Genomic DNA, 22,477 nt, shown 5'->3' on the forward strand with positions numbered 1-22,477 from the left:
GAAAATAAAAAATAAAATGGCAGGGTCAAGCCTTCACATCTCATCAATAATTTCCTGAAATGTAAATTGTTCAATTCATTTGTATTAGACAAACTGTAAATAAGTATAACGTCCCTCATTAGGTGACTGGTTAAATAAACTGCAGTGCATTCACACCATGGAATTCTACTCACCATTAACAGGGAATGAGCGATCGTATTGGTACACATGATGACTTGGCTAGATCTCAAGGGCATTATGCTGAATGAAAAAAAAAGTTTCAATAGATCATATATCTTCTAATTCCATTTGCATAACATTTTCAAAATGACAAAATTCGAATAAAAAATTGGTTAGTGTCTGTCAGGGTTAGGGATGGTCAGAGGAAGAGAAATTAGTTGACTATAAAGGGGCAGAAGCAGGGATATCTTTGCAGTAAGAGAATTGTTCTGTATCCTGATTGTGGTGGTAATTAATATAGCTACTGTTATGAGAAAATAGCATAGAACTCTACACCTGCATTATTCCATGTCAGTGTCCTGGTTTTGATACTGTGCCATCTTGATGTAAAATGTAATCAGTAGGAGACACTGAATAAAAGGTGTCTCTCTGTACAAATTTGTAGCTCCCTATGGATTTTTATTATTTTAAAATAAAAACTTAAAGAAAGGGGGTTTAGTATTAAATGACAGTGTGTTAAAGTTTTTCTCATATTTAAATAATATAAGTAATATATTGACTTCTAAAGTCATCGAAAAATCAGTTAGAGCTAGACTCTTTTTTGCTGTTTTTGAGTAGCTAATTATAAGTGATTTATTAAGTAATTTCATCACTAACTCACTTAAACCTCACAAATCCTCTCAGGTGGCTACTTATTTCTTGTGAGAATATATACCTTCGCTGGATTTCTTACCTGTCCTGCAACAATTCTTAGACTCCTAAAGACATGTTCACCTACCATGACGGTTAGATCTGTTTCCCTAATGCAGAAGCTGATTGCTCTGATTTCAAAGGATAATAAAACTTCTTTTATCATTTCAAGAGAGCCAAATAGTCACAACCCATACTCATTTCCTTGCTTAAACCCCAAAGGGCTAGGAAGACAGCAGCGACTGTCTCCCTGGGTCTGTACTTTTCAAGGAGGGGTGAAGATCCAGAATTTGGAGACACTCTAGGCTGTGAGACAATTATGTAAAATTTGAAACACAAGAGGTTAGCTGGTTCCTGAAGCTATTTCATTCACATACCAAAGAGCTGAAGTTCAGATTCAAGCTCATTTGTTTCCAAGGAGACCTTTAGGTAGGGAAGGGGACAGCTGTGTCCTTTCTCTTTCTAGGTGGAACCAGTTCATTTTTCTTGGCCCCTCATCTATGAGGGTATTGGACTACTTGTGGGGAAAAGAAACTGCATTACCTTTCATCATGTCGCCCCGAAGTAAAGACTGGGGCAAGAGGAGCGGACACGTTATTATGTGTTGTGAAGTATTTCATAGGGTGCCTCTCTCTGAACGGGAACACCTAGTGTTCAGGATAAAATTAATGACAATAAATATTGCAAACCCATTACTCCGCTTTATAGAACAGATGTATCACAGAGAAGATAAATAACCTTCCGCAAGGTCATAGGATTTCTGGAAGACAGTGTGGGAACCAAAGCCTAGATAGCCTGGATTTAGAATCTATTCATTGAGCTCCCAACTTGTAATAGAGAAGGCAGAAATTTAATTTAACGAGATTACAAACTAATATTAGATAAGGTATCCTGAGTCTTTTTCAAGCAGATCTATTTTTCTAGAAAGATGATTCACTTTATATGCAAAGTAAATTTTATCTTGCTTTCACTGAAAAATTCCTTGGGGAATTTTTAATTAGGTGGATGAAATTTTAGTATTCTTTTCAGTAATTTGAAAGGAAATATAGTATTAATAATTACCACATTTTGTCAAGGACAGGACCCGAGTTGAAGAACGTAGACGAAAAGAAATGCCAAAATCTGGGTTGCCAGAGCTATTCAGAGACCTGGGAATATCACATTTAAGATTACAAAAAGTCTCGGGGAGTTCTCAATATAATTATGTTTTCCTTATTATTTTGCGAGGCTGTTAATTGCCTACTAGTAATTAACTTCCCATGTGACTGTCAAGAAATGTAATCAATAGTAAGAGCAGAGGGGCCAGGCTGTCATGGTTTCTGTGACCAGTATCCTCTTCTCACCTCTGGCAAGGTGTTTCTGTTTTAATAAAATGAACAGGTGCAAATGTATAAGGTTACTTCAGAAAGCCACCAGCTAAATCAGTGCCTCTCATAGTTCTGAAATTAAAATATAGCCAATCAGAACTTTGTAATATAATTGCCTCATTTTCAAACTTAAATACATTATGAGCCCCCTGCTAGTGCTGCACCTGTCAAATCTGCTTATTAAAGTGGCGAAGGGAAGACTTTGCTGAGACATTTTAAATATTATGCTGACATTGTAATAAAAGAAAGGAGAAAGGTAGGTATGATCTTATTCTACTGATGTCTGCTCTATGTAGTAGGTACTGTTATGCCTGCAAAGCTGGTAACCACATTCTATTCATAGAAATACTTCACATAATTTTGTACAAAATAAAACCTACTGAATTTAAATATATTACTTCCATTATAGTGCTTAAATTTCTCTTGACTTTTTTGTTACTCAGATATTGTTTTATAGGTTAACTCACCCAATTTGTTTAATATTCCTTTTATAGCAAATCTGTTTTCTTTCATCTCTACAGCAGTTGCCAATACGTTTATAGATACTTATGTAAGTAATGGGTGGGAGCTGAGAGAAAGATGAAATTCAATCTCTATCACAGTGCTGGCAAAGCAATCATGGATGTTCTGAGATGTGATTAATCTTCATCAGTAAGCAAGGAAGATACAGAACCAGTGTTCAGATTTTTGGCATCAATATTTTTACCTAGTTCCTTAGATATTTTCTCTACTCTTTCCTACATGCTATAAATTATCACAAAGTATTGGATTTTTGATTGACAAAAATGAGTACTTGCAAAGTGGGATATTAACTTATACAAAAGGCAATTACGCTGAATAAATATCTTTATAACCCAGAGGGTTATAACACTAACAATAATAACAACATACATATCAGAAAGAAAATACATAGTGAATGGGGGAAAGGTCACAAATTTAAATATACTAAAAATGGGGAGACATAATGTGTGTCAAAGTACTATGTACAAGCAGTCACACATGATACCCCATTATTCTACATGATTTAGGAATTACAGGTCCATAGTACCATATGCAAAACATATTTGGGGAATATGTGCTACAGAATTTATAATATTTCACCTTTTAGAATGATAACATGATACAAATACTACATATTACACAACACTCCGAGTTGTCTGGGAGTATGTAGTAGCCTCATATCGCTTCAGGAAAGATTTGTTTCCAAGAGAAAGTAGATAAGATCGGGCTTGGTTGTCAAATTAATTATAAATTCTTCTTTGGATTTTAGAGCTTCTTGGATTTTAATATTGTAAACACAGGCATATGGAATTTATTAGCAAAACATTATTTTTCTGATTTTGCAATTATTAGGTAAGTAACTTTTAATTTTTGCATAAGCATTATGCATTAAAGAGGTATAGGATTTTTTTTCAAAAAAAATAGTTTCACATTGAGTCCCAAAATAATGACAAAGACACACAGATTATGTCATCTCTGGATTTGTTGTCACTGTATAACCTTGTCTTCCCTGACTACCATGGTAGTTGCATGTTAGTAGTGAGATACTTCCATGAGAAACAAACAAAAACAAAGCAGATATTGGCCAACTGGCCAATCAATAGGTAACAAGAAATGATGTCTACCCATGTTGTGCTTTGGTAATGTCTGCAGTTACTTGCAAGGGAAGCCACTTGCCTCATTCAATTATAGCTCTAGTGAAAGAGGTTAAAGAGCAAAGCCTTCATGGTATGTGTTGATAGCTAATAGCTGTGTTTGGCTGCATGATAAAGAAGCAAATGAGCTCTCTTTGGGACATGAAAGGGAAAAAGTCCAAACATTTCAGGCATTCAGACTTAAAAGAACTAACTGCTTCTTGACTCCAAGCACTAAGAAGTTAAGAAAGAGAAAGCCTAAGGGATGCATGTTCAGTAAAAGATCAGAATAAGGATGTGGCCTCCCTTTAGAATCTTTACAGCTTCCAGGTCGTCAGTCCCCTTTAGATGTAAGACAGAGAGAAAGGCAAAAATGTAATGAAATGTAGCAGATCTAAGAACTATCTCTGGAAAAGAACTGTGGATGCAGTTACTGGTAAAGGGGAATCGTGAAAGGAAGAACCTCCCAGACAGTAAAGCCAGGCCTAATCAAGAAACCCTCTCCTCCCCTGGGGTAAAGAGCCCTTACAGTGTCTGCCTTGGTGGGTCCCAGGACGGCTGCTCACAGCAACCTCTTTGTGTCTCCTGTTCACATCTTTTACAAATAGTAGTGTTTAGTGTAGGTATTTTTCCCACCATTTATATCAGGTATGGGAGGCAAATAACTCATCTCTTTAATTTGTTGTCCTGTAAACAAATGGGAGCCATATCTGAACTTGATTTACAGACTAGTCCACACCTCTCAGATAACCTGGGCTTTGCCCTTGATACAGTGATGGAATATTTGTGTTATCTTCCCTGGAGGAGAGTGGAGTATGTTCTACACATGGGAAGAACAGAGAAGGATGTTTGATGATTAGGAGGGCAGACTGCAGAGAGAGGAGTACTTACCAGATATTCTACTTACTCCCCTTTTTTTTTTCTAGTCCTCTTGCAGTTACATATGACAAATTCTGACAAATAAAGAATAAGTGCAAGTAAAAGGTGTCCTTTATGGGCTAAGGCAGTAAAAAACAAAAACAAAAACACACGTCACTTTCTCTCTCCTTACTGTGAAGATCAAGAAGGCTTTATGTTCCAGGGTGTGCAGTTCCAGGTAGAGCCTCTGTGAGCCTGGGACCCAGCAGAGCCCACCACTGCTCCATGGTACATGTGATGTTAGCAAGAAATACATTGTTGTTGTTTTAAGCATCTGGGATTTGGGAGCAATTTGTTATAGCAGCAAAATGTGGCCTTTCCTGAGAATTACAAGACATGTAAGAGATGATAGATAGATGATTGATAGACAGATAGATAGATAGAGAGATGATAGACAGATATTGATGATAAATAAATACAGAGATAAGTTTCTGTTTATATGTTTAGTGACCTGTAAAGGTAAAAATTTATAGTAATCTTTTTTTATGTTTCCTTAATATCCAGTAGAGAAAAGAAACCTGTAATTTGTTCGTAATATATAAAGAATTGTTCCTATGCACAACAAATGCACTGAGTGCATTTGTTCATACAGAGAAGCAACAACATTTCTGGCTAAGGTCTAAGGTTTCCATTATTTCCAATACAAAGAATTATTTCTTGAAATTGGGAGTCTAGTTTTTTTAGGATGAGTTAAGTAATGTGTTGTGAACAACTAAAATCCAATGCAACATAAAAATAAATGTACTTTCATTTTAGTTCTTTATGTTTTGCCCCAGCATTTGAAAGACTGCAAGATATTTTGAAGTCATGTATCTTTGGTAAATCACTACCATAATGCTTGCACAATAGTGAAGGATCATTTTACTGAACATTTATTTGGGAGCTTGAAATATTGGTTCTATTATAGATCAATTCCTCTGATAACAAGTTCATTAGCTTTGCAATTTGCTTTTTCAATTTAATATTGCCAGTGGTGTTAGACCTGCTATTATTTTTATTGCTTAGATTACTATTGAAAATATTGTTGTGAGAAAGAAGTAATATTGCCATGATTTTATTATTAGACCACTTGTACATAATGCCAAGCGCCTACAAAAGCATCAGGTTCTCAGGCCGTTTGGTATCATTTATATCTTTTATGACTGTCACTCAGAGTTCTCCACTAAGAATAGTAATGGTGGTTTTCAGAGCTCTGGTCATAGCAGCTCACCACTGCAGCAGACCAAATAAATATGATGCTTCGATTTTGAAATCTGGCAGCACATTTCAGGAAAAAAATCAGATGATAACTGTTTTCATTCGGTTTCTCTGCCCCATGAAATTCCAAGATAATCTATGATGAAAAAGGGCAAGATTATTGAAAGCATACAGCAGCTGTTAACTTTAAACTAACATATGATTTTTATCTTTGATTATTATGTTTAGATGATTTGAAAAATGAAACACTGTATGTTAAATTCTTGGGAAATAAATATCACAGATTCCCTTTTCTTCAAATAAAAAACATACCATCTTCTGTTGATAAGCACATAAAAGGTGATATTGCCTCTTACTGTGAAATTTATCCTTTTATTATTATTTCTATTATAGTATTAATGTTTATTATTACCTATAAAACTATATAGCTATCTTATATCTTAACTACATGATATATATATTTGCTACCTAATACATAAACTCTGAATACTCCAGTTTATATTATAATTTTCTTTAGAACAGAGGTTCTCAATGTATCCTCAGGGGAAACCTGGTGGTCCCTGAGATACTTTTAGAAGGTCCATGAGATCATGCCCCTTGTTATAATATTTTGAGATTTCATTGCTTTTTTTCCAGTTTCATTGTCTCTTGAGTGTACAGTGAAGGTGTCTAGAAATCACAGGGTGTGTGATATGGCAGTAAGTCTAGTGCTGAAGCAGGTATAAGAATCAGGTGTTTTCTTTTAAGCTAGACATTAAAGAGGTTTGCAAAAATGTAAAACAATGCCAATCTCTCCCAAATTATTATTTTTTGTTTTAGAAAATATAGTTAGTTTTATTAAAATATGTTGTTTATATGTAAAGGGTTAATTATTGTTATTTTACAAGAAAAAGTAAATATATTTTGGGAGGTCACACTCTACAACTTGTGGGATATTTGTTCCCTGACCAGGGATCAAACCCAGGCCCTTGACAGTGAAAGCGTGGAGTCCTAACCACTGGACTGCCAGGGAATTCCCTAGATATTTAATTTAACATGGTAAATACCTATAAAATACACCACAGAAACAAAAGCTCTTTGGAGTCTTCAGTAATTTCTAAGAATGTAAGGGGCTCTCAAGATAAGTCATCAAGGAACTATTGCTTTAAAGATTTGCATTTCCCGCTCTTTCTTTTTCATCCTCAGTTAAAACAATCTGCATATTACAGAAGTGAGGTAGTAAGGCCAGGACTGCTTCAAGGGCTTAAGAAGATGAAGACCAAAATGTCTCCCTTGCCGTTGGCTTTTCCCCCCATGGTTACAATATGGCTGCTCCAGCTTCCGGTCAGCAGTTCACTCAGAAGGATGCAGCAAAGGCTGAGAAAAAAGAGGGCAGTACCTAAATCTGAAAAGCAAAAACTTTATCCACACAGAAGTTCCCCCTTGCCCCACAAAACACACAGATGCAGATTGTTGCTTTTGTCACTTTGGCCAGACGTTGTCATATATCCACCAGAGACTGCAAGGAGTTTTATATTTGGACCCATCGCGGTCAGCACTAAAATCAATGTTCTGTAAGAGGACAATGGATGTAGTAGGAAATCAGCCACAGCTGCCTCACCTGCTTTCTTCCTCTGAGCTTAGGAAAATAAAGCCACAGAAAGTATTATGGGAATAAAGGGGCTTGAAATGGGAAATAGTGTTTTACATGAGGGAGGAACTTGGAAAGTGAAGGAATGAAAGGGGTAGACAGGGAATTAGAGAAACATCTATAATCCACTTAATCTCAAAGCCATGGAATGGATGGAAAAGGCAGAGTCTGTGGACACGTCCAAGAGGCTGCGAGCATCTGGCCACTGTGAAGTGGGAGCCCAGGGAGAGGTATTTGGAAGTTGCTACTTCTGGGCAAGTTGCCACTTCTGTGGAACCTGGTCTAGCTGTAGAAGCCACCATGTCACTGAATTTTGCAAAGAACTGTATGTGACTGTCTCATGTTCATCATCATAAACTCCTGAGAATAATGGCTTCCATTTCATGTCCACCTTCCACACCTCACAAGTTTCTCTCATTGACAGACTCTAACACAGAATTGTCCAAGTACGGGGCTTTAGGGAAAGAGTTCTCAGCCTTGGATTGGTGATGATGGTGCCAAGTTCATGATAAACAACTGAGCACGACTGCCAGCAGTGTGAAAGCGTAAACGCCACAGTCTGAGATGTTTTCATTTGGAATAAATAGACTAAGCATGAACAATTGGAAGCATCACATATTGTCTTTATTCAAAAAGCCAAGTTCCTGACAAATTTGAGTAATATGAAAAATCTATTGGAGGAACACAACACACAGTGTATTTGGTTAATTGAATTCAGAGAAAAAGGCTTTCAACAAGAAATACGAGGAACCAGTTTCAATCATGGCATGATAAGAATAGAGATTATGACATCTCTTAATTCTACATTAAAGCTAATACGTAAATATTCGAGGATGGAATTAAGGATATTTATCTACATACACACATATATAGGTTTATATAGGTTAGGCATTTATTTGCTACCACAGGTACTGATGCTGTTTTACTGAATACTTTATCATATTTTTTTCTTCTAGTATATACTTCAATTGTATGTAGGACTTGTGAAAAAGGAAGGAAAAAAACCAGATTTCAGTTGAATATCATGGAGCCAATCCTGCCTAGCTGTGTGTAGAGACACGCCCTGTGGCTGGTGGAGAGGCCTTTTTTCTCTTGATACACTCTCCCTGTCCTTTCTGTGCAGGATCTGGGGTGCTTTTTTCTCAGAGGTTTCACTCTTTGAAAGGTGTGTCTACTCTTTGTTAAAGTTCGGTTTTCCAAAGTTCTAAGATAATTTATTAAGATTCCATCAAGCGAGAAGTGACTAAGATAATTTTTCTATAGTGTATTGAGAGTCCTAACTATACTTGGAACTATACCCGGAATAAACGATATAAGAATAACTTAAGATAAAAACCTTAATGCTTGTATTTAATTATAAATTTGCCAATTTGAACATTATAAAAAATCATGATTTTATTTACATAGTTTTAAAAATTGTCCTGTTTGGAAATAGTTTCTAATAGTTAAATAACATGTGAATTAGTATTATTTTAATACTGATTATATATTTTCGTGTATGTTTATGACATCTAAGATGGTCACATAGTATAAAAGACAGATTATGGGCTAAAGGTCTTAGTTTAAGTATTAATTCAACTTTTCTGTAGACCTGTGTTCATATGGATATCACTAAACTTCTTTGGCCTCCATTTTTCATTATTGATGAAAAATAAAAACTGCTGCAAAAATTGACGATTTGTGTATAAGGGGCAGGGGGTGGTGACTGGCATGCTTTTTCTGTTTCAAGAGAAAGGATATATCCTTTAATATTACTTCCTATTTAGAGTGTATGAGGTAAATTCTATTCTCACCAGCATCACCGTGGCTCTGGATTCTCTGATGGTGGGTACAAGGTTTCAGATGGATTTGATCTCATGGCAGATACTGCTTCTGTGTTCAGCAGTTTTTCTCTAGGCATTACTTACAAGGCTTCCCACCTGACAAAATTTACTCAGCATCTCTAAGTCATAGGTATGGTTTTAATACAGTGGATCTAACAGCAATAAGTACTATGTAGAATTAAGAGAATTAAGTGCCTAGAAGAGTGCTTGATACTTAAAAGATACCAGATGTAAAAATCCTTATGTAATCATGAGTACATACTTACAGTTTTGTTTATAACTAATGATCACATGTCATTGCAGGATATTTTGATTATTTATCAATACTCTGAAATTCACATACACTGTAACTTTACCATCTGAACCCCATTTGTCAGTTTCTTATCCATAAAACTAAGACATTTATCTATGCCTTTATCTCATAATGTTTCCATCAACCTGAAATCCTTTTTCCATAGCAATATTAAGGCTTAGAACTGTACTACACATCTTATTTCAACTTTATTTTCCCACTCATGGCTTCATATTTTATATGACTAAACTCAAACTCTGCTTTTCCAAATGAATTATTCTATACATGTTTATAGTTAACTGCAACTGTTTCTTTCTGGATCTTGTCAATTGGTTAAGCCACTTAAGAAACATTCTTAATTCATACTCTCTGTAATGTGCTGTCTTAGGCTTTTGTAAAGGGAGAATACAAAGAAAACTAAAACATTGTCCTGCCCCTCAGAAAAAATAGAAACTGGTCTCTCCTTTTATATTTCTTTGAGTCCATTGTTTTTCTCATTTTTCTCTCACAGTTGACTCTGTGTAATGATCTCTTAATTCAAAATTGTTTCACATCAAGTCTCAATAAAACCTGCCGATCCCTGCGGGGTTATTATGAGATTGGATGTGATAATATTTGTGAAAAGTCTACCAAAGAAAAGCAGTCTTTAAATATAGGGAATAATAATTTTATTTTTCTGTCAACTCCCAGAAGAGTTTATGTTTATTAAGGCAGGAGCCATACTTTTTTCAGACTTCTTTTGTTCTGGGCTCTAATTAATAACTGTGTCACTTTGAACAACTGGCTGAACCTTGCTAAGGCACACGTCCTCCTCGGTGAAATGCCGAAATAATAGTACCCATCTCCTAGGACTGCTGGAAGGATTAAATGAGATAATTCGCTTAAAGTGCTCAGCCCAGCACACATAGAATCACGGAATAAATTATAAAAAGAAAAATAATAGCTAGCATTTATTTATCACTAATTGTGTAAAAGGTATTCTATTACATTTTCATAATTACCTAATTTAATCTGCTAAACCTATGAAGAAAGTACTATTATAGCTACAAAAATGATTATTAATGTAGTTTTAGCACTTAACTAGTATAGTGATTGGCACACATTAGACACTCAATAAATATTTGTTATACTCTTGTTGAACTCCAGATTCTAATTACATTTGAGGCCCCCATTAGCTGTATCAGTCAGCATTCTTGTGAGAATAGAATCTGACTGCAGCAGAAAAGGAATTTATGTTCAGACATCGGATTGGATTACTCACAGAATCAGCAGGGGAACTGGAGAGCCTGGCCCCGAGGCTGTGCCAGGAACGATTCCTAAATCACATAGCAAGAGTGATTGCTTGAGGATATAAGGAGCAACAGAATCTGCAGCTGGCATCTCTGACATCCCGAGACAGATCACTGAAGTCATTGTTGTAAGTAATGCTACCAGATGATTCCTCTGCCGCTACTTCCAAGATCTGTACATCTTTGTTATTGAGGGGAGCTGGAGGAATAGTTACTTGTTCTTTGCTTTGGACAAGATATCCACTGGACTCTCAGAAAGTTCACTCAGGCATCAGATGCTTGAGTTTTCACAAAATGTATTTGCAGACCTTGCACACAGCTAAAGTATGGGCCAGCAGCCAGGATACCCGCCACTTGTGTGTTTCACATCTTTTCAGTATGATGTCATTAACAATATATGTCCCGTGATAAGATGAGATGGTGTGCGTTCCTGTGAAGTAAGCTGTCGCACATAGGCTGCGAAATGATTTGATCCTTGAATACAATAGGTATGTTTCACTCTCGCAGCTGGCATAGGAAAGAAAATTGCTTCTAGTATTCTCTGTTTACAATGATAGAGAAAAGGGTTTGTACCAGAGAAGAAACTTTATCCCTAGTGTGAGGAGTCCTGCCACCAGTAAGCTGCCACATCTGGAATGGCAGTTTTAATTAGAGTTACTCTATGATTGAGCTATCACCAACATGTGAGTTAATTAGGGATGGAATATGATGATGATTCTCAAAATTTTCAGTGTTGAGCCGATCTCTAATTCCTGCAACGGTGTCAAGCATAAAAAACAAGCAACATCACTTTGAATTTAGTCTTTTCGTAGGAGAGGGAAGCTTCATTTTATCTTTCCTTTATAGATTTTACTTAATAGGCTAGGGAGCCGATGCTGTATTCTAATTCTTTATTCAGAGACTGGGAAAATAAACACGGCATGGGTTAGGGTCCCACTGGACCTGATTTGAGGATTCAAGGAAAACCCAATTTGCTATCTTATTTCTATAAGGCCACTCTCCGATTCATGGAATATTGTGGCATTTAGGAGCCCAAGGAATTAGTTCACAATGCAAAGGAATTATTTGCTCTACTTAAGCTGTGGTGCAGGAGTTCTGAGTCCTTGAAATTATTCAGGACCAGGGACAGCATTCTTCTCGCTCATGAAAACTCAAGTCAGGCCTTTGTTGCAGACTTAACTTTTTTTTCTATTATACAAATTAAATAGGACCTCACAGCACTGGTTCCACATTTAAATCCCGAGGGACCATGACCTGATTAGCAAACTCTAAAATTCCTACAGGTTAGACCTTTTCTGAGTAATACACGGGACCTATTACAGTACCCATGTCCACTGTGCCTCTGATCGTTAATAGCTGCTTCTAGGCTTCAGTCACAGAGGGGTAATTGTATCCTAATTAAAACCAGAGATCCCATCTGATTTCACACAGTAACTGGTGTTCCCATCCTACAGAATACAATGTTCATCAGAGATGCTGGCAGGTATTCTTTTTACCAATGCGTTTAATGTCCTTTCTCCAATAAAAATCAGCAAGTTCTTGAGAACCATTGGAAAATTGGAATATTTTCAGTAAACTCCCCTGGGGCATGATTGGTGATGAAAGTGGGACGTGATGAACATTGGCTTCCTAACGAAGGTCATTCCTTCGATTAAGATCATTACAGTGACTGAAAGCAGGACAGAGTTAGTCCATCAGGCAGGACAGAAGGGGCTATTTCGTGGGGACAAATAAAGTAAGCATCAATGCTTTGGATTATTCTGAGTTCATCCCAGTCATCCCCCACATCTACCTTCCAGTTCCCAGGTTCCCACCTCTTCCCAGTGTTCTTTCTAACTTTAACAGATCTGGCAGGAATTTAAATTCAATCTTGGGATAAAAGTTTGTTTTGAAGCCCTACAGCTGCAAGAGATAAAAGATCCCTTTAGCACAGTCCTTGAAAGTCTCCAGTACTCACCAGTACTCATTCTGTGCTTTGAGGGAAAAAAAAAAAAGTATAGGATTTTTAGCTCTTTAAGCAAGCTATCTCTATTTGTAGTAACCAAGTCACGCTCAGTCTTTGAATTTTTTATGTTCCTCATTCAGTTCTATGTAGGCACATAATCCCAAATGCCATTTCTACAACAAACTCTTCATTCTAGGTGAGCACAGGTGGTACTTCTGTTGTCAGACTTCCACCTTTAATACTGCATGGATTTAAAAAGCATTTTTTTCCAACTAATCCAGAAAACCAAGCACATACTCTCCTTATTGTCCATGGAGACTCTTCCAAACCACTTCTCATACCAGTACCTCTATCACCCAGATTTTTTGCTGCAAGTAAGAAAAACAGGCTCTAGCTGACCCAACCTGATAAGGAATCTATTAAAGGATGTTGGGTAGCATATAGAATCATCAAGAAAGCTAGAGAAGCATACTCTTGTGCTACATAGTTGGGACCAAGTGAAAAATCTTGCAGAAGACTTATTTAGGGAGGTCACCATTGCTAAATGCAATGAACAGTGGATCGCTGTCGGGCTGCACCCCGCAGGCCTGAAAGGCTTGTACTTGCCTAGCTTCCAGACTGAAGAAAGAGCCCAGAGTCAGTGACAGAGACCTCAAGGGTTTAATGGATGGGGGAGCTTACACGTCTGAAGCAAGGTCCTGGAGTGATACTCCATCGTGTGCTGCAGGCACCAGGACAGGATAGAGTGGCCATCTTTGCTCCCATAGACAGGGGGAGGTTACCAGTTATAGGAGAATTGACATCAGGTTGGCTTATTGGTTGCCAAGGAAACCAGCAGAGGGTCATCCCCCTTTGATAAGCATAGTGGAGAGTTCTGATCTAAAGCTAGAACAATCACTAGCTGAAGCCTGGGGCAAGTACTTAGGAAGGTCAGTTATGTGAGTGGGGTGTAGGTGAAGCAGGCACTGGTCAAGCAGGGGATGGACAGAGAGCAAGAGAACAGCCATCTTGAGTGGCCTGACCATACAATAGCACTACCATTACTGCTGTAACCACTATCTCCTTAGAGAATTGCTGTAGGCATCCTCTTTGTTATTGCATCAACAGCTTAAGATCCAAACTCTGCGTGGGTACACCTGATTTCTATATCTTAGATGATGCATCCACTCTGTAGCTGCAAGGCCACTGGAAAAGTCAAGACCTGGGTCTTGCCTGTTCTGTAGTTAGGGTTAGTTAGTTATAGTTAGAGAGATAAGCTATAACTATAGAAATAACATAGTTAGTTATAATTATAGAGATAAAGCTCTGTTTGGGTAAGTTCTCAAACATTTGAAGAGGGGTTCATAAACAGGGCAATCCAATGAAGGACAGATTCATTGTCTTGCTGTATTGAAGTATTTTAATACAAAAATATGATGTATCTTTCAGAGAAAAAGAAAATGGTCAGGGAAAGCACAACTTATTTCTAGGCAGCTACTAAGGAATTAGGTTCAACTTCTGATTTATGCCCGCTTGAACCCCTTTGTAGCCTCAGAAAATTGGCCAGTTCACAAGCTATTAAACAGGCTTGCCGTTTACTTTATGCAGCATTATGGTATTTTGTCAGTTTCAACGTAAACTCTATACCCGTGGCTTATAGAACAGTTTGAATAGACTTGCATTGATACGTGACCACTCAAAGTCGTCTCAGTGATTTACTGTAGAAGTTGACAAAATTCTAAACTGGTACAAGTGATTCAAATAGTCCCTGAGAAATGTTTGGAGGAAATAAAATACTTTGTAAAAGTTAAAAATCAACCAGTTCTAGTCAGGATTATGGAGTGGGTCAAAATTTGCCTGTTCATTGTACTCCGTCAAAGGTTAGATTGTCGTTTCAGCCATTGGTAACTTCTGCCATTCAGGACACCCATTACCGAAATTTTCTCTGTCTTGACTTTTTTTTCCCCATCAGCCCTTCTTCCTACGCACTTTTGCATTTGTTTCTCAGTTTTGTGTCTTAACCTACTTAAGGCTTGCATTTCTGGAGCATCAAGGTTCACAACTTATTTGCTAGGCAAATCTTTGTCCTTGAAAATCAGAGGAAGATAGAAGAATCCATACTATCTTCTAGGAAACTGTGATTCTCAAGAAACAAGAAACAGCTTTATTTGAAGGGATTCTGGTTGAGCAATAACTTTGAGGTCCGGTGGTAGGTAGTTTGATATTTATTTGTCAGCATTGGAGATAGTACTCCGTATAGGTATAAACCTACTGAAAGCTAAACAAACTGATAAACAAAAATCCATCCATAGAAACAGACTATATTTGCCATGTGTTCATGTATAGATAAGGCCTCGGTACTGCATTCAGTATAAGGAGATAATGTTTGCTTTTTTAACTTACAGATTACAGAAAATTTATGTTACTAGAATATGTTATTAATGTGTATTATTTCAAAAAATCCTGTGTTTACAAACATAAGCAGGAGAGAGGAGTTTGAAGAAACTAGACCAGTAGTATCACAAAATGAGAAACGATTATCCTTCCTGCTTAAAAACAAATGTTTGCATGGATTCTTCTTATATATTTGACACACATTTTTTTTTTTACCTATTACATCCTTTCATTTAAAGATTGCTCTGTGTCCATGTTCTTTACATACTTTGCTATATACTGTACAATATTTTGTTATTGTAGTAAGAGTATTGCTATGCTTTCATAATACTTGAAATTATTATCCATATTGCATTGTCATTTCTACTAAAAAGATACTTTGAGTGTACCACTATGTTAATTGATACAGGAAAAAAACATGGAATGTGAGCCAGTACGCTTTTACTTTTATATTAGCAAGTCACTAAATAATAGCATTTTATGTAAATATATGAAACATAAGATATAAACATAGTGTACTGACAATTTAATAGTATTTTTTGGCTATGTTTTTTACTGATTCACAGTATTTATTTAAATTTTAGTAAAATAACACATTCATATGAAATAATAAATACCATAAAAGCACAAGTTTCCTCCCTGAGTCCTCCCTACCCATAGTCCTACTTTCTAATGGAAACAGCTTCTGTTTTGGATATTTTGGTGGATTTATAACTCAAGAAATTGTCTCTAAATAATACAAAAGTATCTGATTACTTTCATACACTTTTGAGGAAGTAATTTATGTGCTCCCAAAGCTCTAGAAAATTTAGAATGCTTTAGAACACCTTTGAAAATATATTCCAAAGCATTTCTGATCAGAGGTTCTGAATATGTGAAAATGCATTATCAATACATTGGTCAATGCTTTTCATGCTCATCAATAAAGGCAGAAACACAAATCAGGCTCTATGTATTATGGCTGGTTCTTTTACACCCTGAAAATGTTCCATTCTCCACTCTCACCTATTTAATTCAACTGTGAAGCATGAGAATAAAGTGCATAAATATATAAATACATAAAATCAATATACAAATGCAGTAGCATTAATAAAATATTTTTGCTGACATTGAAGTCATGAAACTAGAAAGTATGGCTAGTCATTGTTTACTTGCCATGTGAAAAGCAACAGCACTTTATCTCCTACATGGGTTTGGAAATTATTGTAAGGTAAAGTGTTATCTGGTGTCCCCTAATCATTATCTTTTCTCTTTGTAGTTATGTAAATCTCTAGATTTATATAATAATTCTAACGTATCATTCAAATTTTATTTTCATATTCTATAAATGAGAACTTTACTAATTGCCAAAAATAAAAGAAAAGATATCCACAAGAATATTTCTGGAGGTTCTATTGACTTCTAAGTAGAATGAATTTTAGATAAGATGTTATTATAACATTTAAAAATATTTAATATTATTTTTCATTAAAAAAATAAGATGAAAGGTTTATTCATATTCTCACTCATAGACTGAAACATCTGTATGTTTTGTACACAACAGGTGTCCAATAAATGTTTTGGGTGACTGTCAGTGGTGACTCTTAATGACTTCATAATGAAGTAATTATTCAAATGTCATGTTAAAACTGTTTCTTAGAAATTACATAGTGCCAGTTTTCAGCGGACATACACTATTACATACACTTTGGTAAAATTAAATAAATTAACATATTCTTTAACGTGAATGAAATTTACTGATTTAGAAACTTTCATAATGCTACTATAACAAACAATGAAAATAACTAAAATATGCATACCCATGAAACAATAAAGGCTTATCAAAAGTGTTCAAGTAAAAGATGACAATGAAATGAATGATTAGTTTTCACAGTAGTGGCATCTGCTCTGTGAATAATCCAAGGAATGCTTTCCAGTTTCCATGCACGAACTCCTTTATTCAAAGGAGAGAGTTTCTCAAAAGAGACATATGGGACCAAACAAAATGTAGGGTACTGTGAAATTGGAATTTTAAAATGTATCTCTTATTTATACCCTGCTTACTTTAAAAAATGATTTGAAGCACATCAAATGGATATATTCTCAAAAATCTTTCCCCATAGATTTTGCAATAAAATGTCCTATTTTTTCCTTTTGTTTTTTTTTTTCCTTGTTCTTCTGGTAAAGTCTATACCTTTAATGTCCAAAAGATGCCAGAACTTTGTATTTATTTCCTCTAGAAAAAATATCAACCCCAAAATTCATGAATATAATTTTCTGTTAATTGTTTAAAAGTTGCATTTTCCATCACTGATGAAATAGTTTGGATTTGATTATTGAAATAGTCCTGATTTATAAAACTATAAATTAGTTGCTTTAAATATGTATATGTATCAGTGTAGTTTATCTTTTCCCATGTTAACGGCATATTTTTTAAAATGTGGATGATAATTTGGAGGTTTTGAAACACTGCAATTGAGCCATTCTCTACTAATAAGGAATCGGTATTAACATACCTTGTCCAAGTTCAGTTAAACACTAATGCCTGTAACTGGCTATTTGAAAACAACTGTTTTTGAATTGGATATTTAAAACTAACAGTCATTTAAAACAACAGTAACACCATAGAATTTAAAAATAAAATGAGATTATTATTATCCAAAACTTTCTATCTCATTTACAAAGGAGGAAATTAAGGCACAGAAAGACTGAGGTTTAATGCATGCAATATAACACTTTTATGGGTAGAATAGTAATTAAAATGTGGCTTGTATCACTTACTAAATAAAACATCTTCAGCCACTGAAAACATTTTCCAAATCTTGTCCTGTGCTGGAGTATAGATGCTGAGGAAACCCAGCCACTCCAACATGGAACTGGGGGCAATGTGGTATGCTAAACACAATAAATCCTTTAAAGAAATACTAAAATAAATAAAAAGTTTATGTTTTGAGTCCATGATCATAATATTTAAGAAGAAAAGGAGAGATGGGGAGAAGGCTCTACTCTCTTTGTTTCTGTTTTTTTAAATATTTTTGTGGTAAAATGTATATAGCATAAAATTTGCCATTTTAAATGGACAATTTAGTGACATTAATTACACTCACAATGCTGTGCAACCATCACCACTGTCTCTTTTCCAAAAAGTTCTTATCACCCCAAACAGAAATTCTATAGCTATTATGCAAAAACTTCCCATCTGCTCTTCCCCCATCCCCTGGTAAATTCTAATCTATTTTCTGTCTCAATGAACTTGAACATTCTAAATATTTTATATAAGTGGAATCATGCAATACTTGTCCTTTGTTCTCAGGCTTATTTCACTTTTAGCATGATATTTTGAAGGTTCATCCATGTTGTAGCATGCATCAGAACTTCATTTTTATGGCTCAGTAATATTCTATTTTAGGTATATACCACACTTGGTAGAGCCATTCATCTATTGATGAATAGTTGGGTTGTTTCTATCTTTTGGCTCTTCTGTGTTGAGATAATTAATAGACCTTTCAGATGATTATTTTATTGTAGTGTCAACTTTTGTTCCTACTGTTAGTTACTTAGACATTTGAAAAGAAAATAATTTAGACATAATAATTATTGACACACACAAAAAGCCAATACTGGAGCTTTAAATTCTTTTTTATTTTTTTCTCTTAATTATACAGTTAGGTTTTAAACTGTTGTTTTAACAAATTGAAATGTGGGCAGTTACTAAGGGAACAACCAGAGTACATCATTGAATATTATATTTTACACTATAAAAGTTTCCTCTTTTTCCTTAAACAATATAATAATTTAGTAATGATAATATATATATATACTGATTTAATGAAATTTTCTGAGAATATTTATTTAATGAACAATACTTGGAACAAATTATTAATACTGTTGCCAAAAATGAAAGCTAGATTAATGACCACTACCTATGGGAAAAACTTCAGTATCATCAAATTCAAATACCATCGAAAGGAGAATGTGGAAAAATTAAGTTCACCTTAAACTTTCTGCCCCCATTATTTGCTGTAGCACGATTCTTTTAATTATCTTTTTCTGTGAATGTTCTTTCTTGAGGGGAACAAAAAAAGAAAATCCTAAAGCATAAAAAAATTTCCTTCTTGCCATTAATTTGCTACACAGAAAATAATAGATTGTATTCTTTTTTAACATTAACATACTAAATGTGTTTTGGGGAAAAGGGAAAATAATTATTTTATTATTAAAGTGTTGAATTTTGACATTTTTTCAGATGAATTCAAGTTCTTTATGAAAAGGCTACCCATGAATTATTTCCTCAACACGTCTACCATAATGCATTTGTGGACAATGGACTCTAATTTTCAGCGCCGCTATGAACAACTGGAGAACAGCATGAAGCAACTTTTCCTAAAGGCACAGAAAATTGTACACAAGCTCTTTAGCCTTAGCAAGAGATGTCATAAACAACCCCTCATCAGCTTGCCAAGACAAAGGTAAGACATGTAGCAATGTAGACAACTGAGGACAGCTCTATTGATTTTCTGAATGTAGATGTAGTAATATATATAACGCAATGTTATTTATATTATTAGAGATAATCAGAAAACAACATGTAGTCTTAAGTCTCATAATAATTAATTGTAGTTATTTTCCAAAGTAATAGTACAATGAGAGCACATACACTATTTTCTTTTTTTTAACTTTTCTTTTACTATCAGAATCAATAAATTTTTCTAACTTGTTGCGCATGGTAGTCAACTGATAATTGTATCACAGTGAACATAAAAACACAAAGACTTACAGTTACATTGTAAGCCTAGGAACTAAGCAGGAATAAAAAGTGAAATTTCTTAAGATTTTCAAATAAAAGAATTTTAATTTTTAAATTCTTTAGAAGAATTTTAATTTTTTCTTTGTGTTTTCTTTGTGTTCAGAAAACCATAAAACTCATTCTACATGACTCTATGAAAATTGATGGGAAAGTTTCAAACAATTTTTATGAATGTTGACAGACTATTAAAATATTTGTGCCTGAACTGATCTAGGGAAGCACGAGTTTTAGATTTGCTAGTTTAAGATGTGTTGACCAGTCAGTACAATAAAAATTTGCATGTATTTAGTAGAAGTCAGGTTGAAAATACATAAAATGAAAAGCTAAGGACAAATTTAGGACAAAATCATAAGAAAGTATGCATTTGTACCCGTATCTCTATTATAAAATACTTGAAGTTTGACCTGATGCTTAAATCATTAAGAAATCTGTAATTACAGATTTCTTTCACAAAAAAAACCCAAACAACTGAGTCTACACATTTTTAAAATTTGATTTCAAAATAAATTATTGGAATTTTTTTACAAGTCATTGGATTTTAGCATATTCAAATTTATGCAACCATCACCACAATCTAAGCTGAGAACATTGTCACTGTCCCCAAAAAACCTCAGTCTGTCCCCATACTCCACACCCATCCCTGCTATTTGTCTCTATAGATTTGTCTAATCTACTAACTGTCCTCATAGATTTGCCTATTTTGGACATTTCATACCATATGTGGTCTTTTGTTACTGGCTTCTTTCACTTAGCATAGGGCTTTCTGGTTCACCTATGTTGTAGCATGTATCAGTAGTATGTGTATATCACATTTTACTTATCAGTTAATCGTTTGATGGACACAGGTTGTTTCCACTTTTTGGCTAGTATAAATAATGCTGCTGTCAACATTCATGTGCTTTTTTTTAAATGTGGACATACGTTTTCAATTTTCTTGGATATGTATCTATGAGCAGAGTTGACTATTCAGAAGATAATCCTATATTTAACATTTTGAGGACCTGCCAAACTGTTTTCCAAAATGGCCGTACTATTTTATATTTCCACCAACCATGAGTGACAGCTCCCATGACTCCATATTCTCACCAACACTTTTTTCTTTTTTTTTGCGGTACGCGGGCCTCTCACTGCTGTGGCCTCTCCCGCTGCGGAGCACAGGCTCCGGACACGCAGGCTCAGTGGCCATGGCTCACGGGCCCAGCCGCTTCGCGGCATGTGGGATGTTCCCGGACTGGGGCACGAACCCGTGTCCCCTGCATTGGCAGGCGAACTCTCAACCACTGTGCCACCAGGGAAACCCACCAACAGTTTTTATTATCTGACCTTTTGATTATAGTCATCCAAGTGGATGTGAAGTGGCATCTTCCTGTGATTTTAATTTATATCTCTCCAGCGACTAAAGATGTTAAACATCTTTTCATGTGTTTATTGCCCATTGTGTATATTCTTTGGAGAGATATCTATTTGAATTTTCTTCACTCATTTTTTGTTTGTTTTTTATTTGCATTAAGTTGTAAGTTATGTATTTTGATGCCAGTTCCTTATCAGTAGTATGATATATAAATATCTCCTTCCAGTCTTTTCACTTTCTTATCCATCTCTTCTCCCCACCTGTCTGTCTGTCTGGTCAGTCTAGCCCAAAAGTTTGTCAATTTTGTTTCTTTTCAAAACATTAACTTTTAGTTTTCTTTATATTCTCTATTATTTTTCTCCTTTTTATTTGATTTTTCCACTGTGATTATTATTATTTCTTTTCTTCTATTTGCTTTGTGTGTACTGTAATTTTCTTTTTCTAGTTTCATAGAGAGAAAAGGTGGGTTATGGACTTGAGAGCTTTCATTTTTTTTTTAATATAGGCTTTCACTGCTATAAATTTCTCTGCAAGCACTGGTATTAAGATTTGTTATTTTATGCATCCTGTAAGTCTTCTTATTCCTTCCATGCATAGGATATTTTTTATATATCTGCCTGCATACTTCAAGGAAATATTCCTTAACAGAGAATTATGGCTGGAGAAAGACACTGTTACTTTATGCTCTGTGTGGGTTAAATAGAGTTTGTAAACCACTGAAATAGATGGTTCTACCCTTAAACGTAATAGGAAATACAATAGAATGGGATGGAAGCAAATTGATGAGTTTGCTTATAAACTTGTTGACTTTAAGTGTTCTTTCAATCACATTCAACTGGAGCTGGATATGTATGTCTGAAGCTCAGGGGAGATTTGAGAGAGTAAGATGGCAAACATCAGTGCACGTGAAACCATAAGATCTGAATGTAATACCGTGGGAAATATGTAGACAGAATCTGAGGATACGTTTAAGGAATGAGTGGAGAAATGGAAACTGAAACTGAAACAAATAGTGGGGTAAAA

At 35.3% G+C, this 22,477-nt stretch overlaps 1 protein-coding gene across 3 annotated transcripts in view; it reads left to right on the forward strand.

Moving 5' to 3' along the window:
- Nucleotides 1-22,477, forward strand: part of BRINP3 (BMP/retinoic acid inducible neural specific 3) — a 417,329-nt gene that overhangs the window by 307,028 nt on the left and 87,824 nt on the right. For all 3 annotated transcript variants that reach the window (XM_027122179.1, XM_027122181.1, XM_027122180.1), the window contains one exon: nucleotides 19,543-19,765. In XM_027122179.1, coding sequence (XP_026977980.1) covers nucleotides 19,543-19,765 — 223 coding nt within the window. The remainder of the gene's footprint in view (nucleotides 1-19,542; nucleotides 19,766-22,477) is intronic.

Source organism: Aethalodelphis obliquidens, unplaced genomic scaffold, assembly GCF_003676395.1.
Source record: "Aethalodelphis obliquidens isolate GAN/ISIS:26980383/991018 unplaced genomic scaffold, ASM367639v1 scaffold24, whole genome shotgun sequence".
NCBI lineage: Eukaryota > Metazoa > Chordata > Mammalia > Artiodactyla > Delphinidae > Aethalodelphis > Aethalodelphis obliquidens.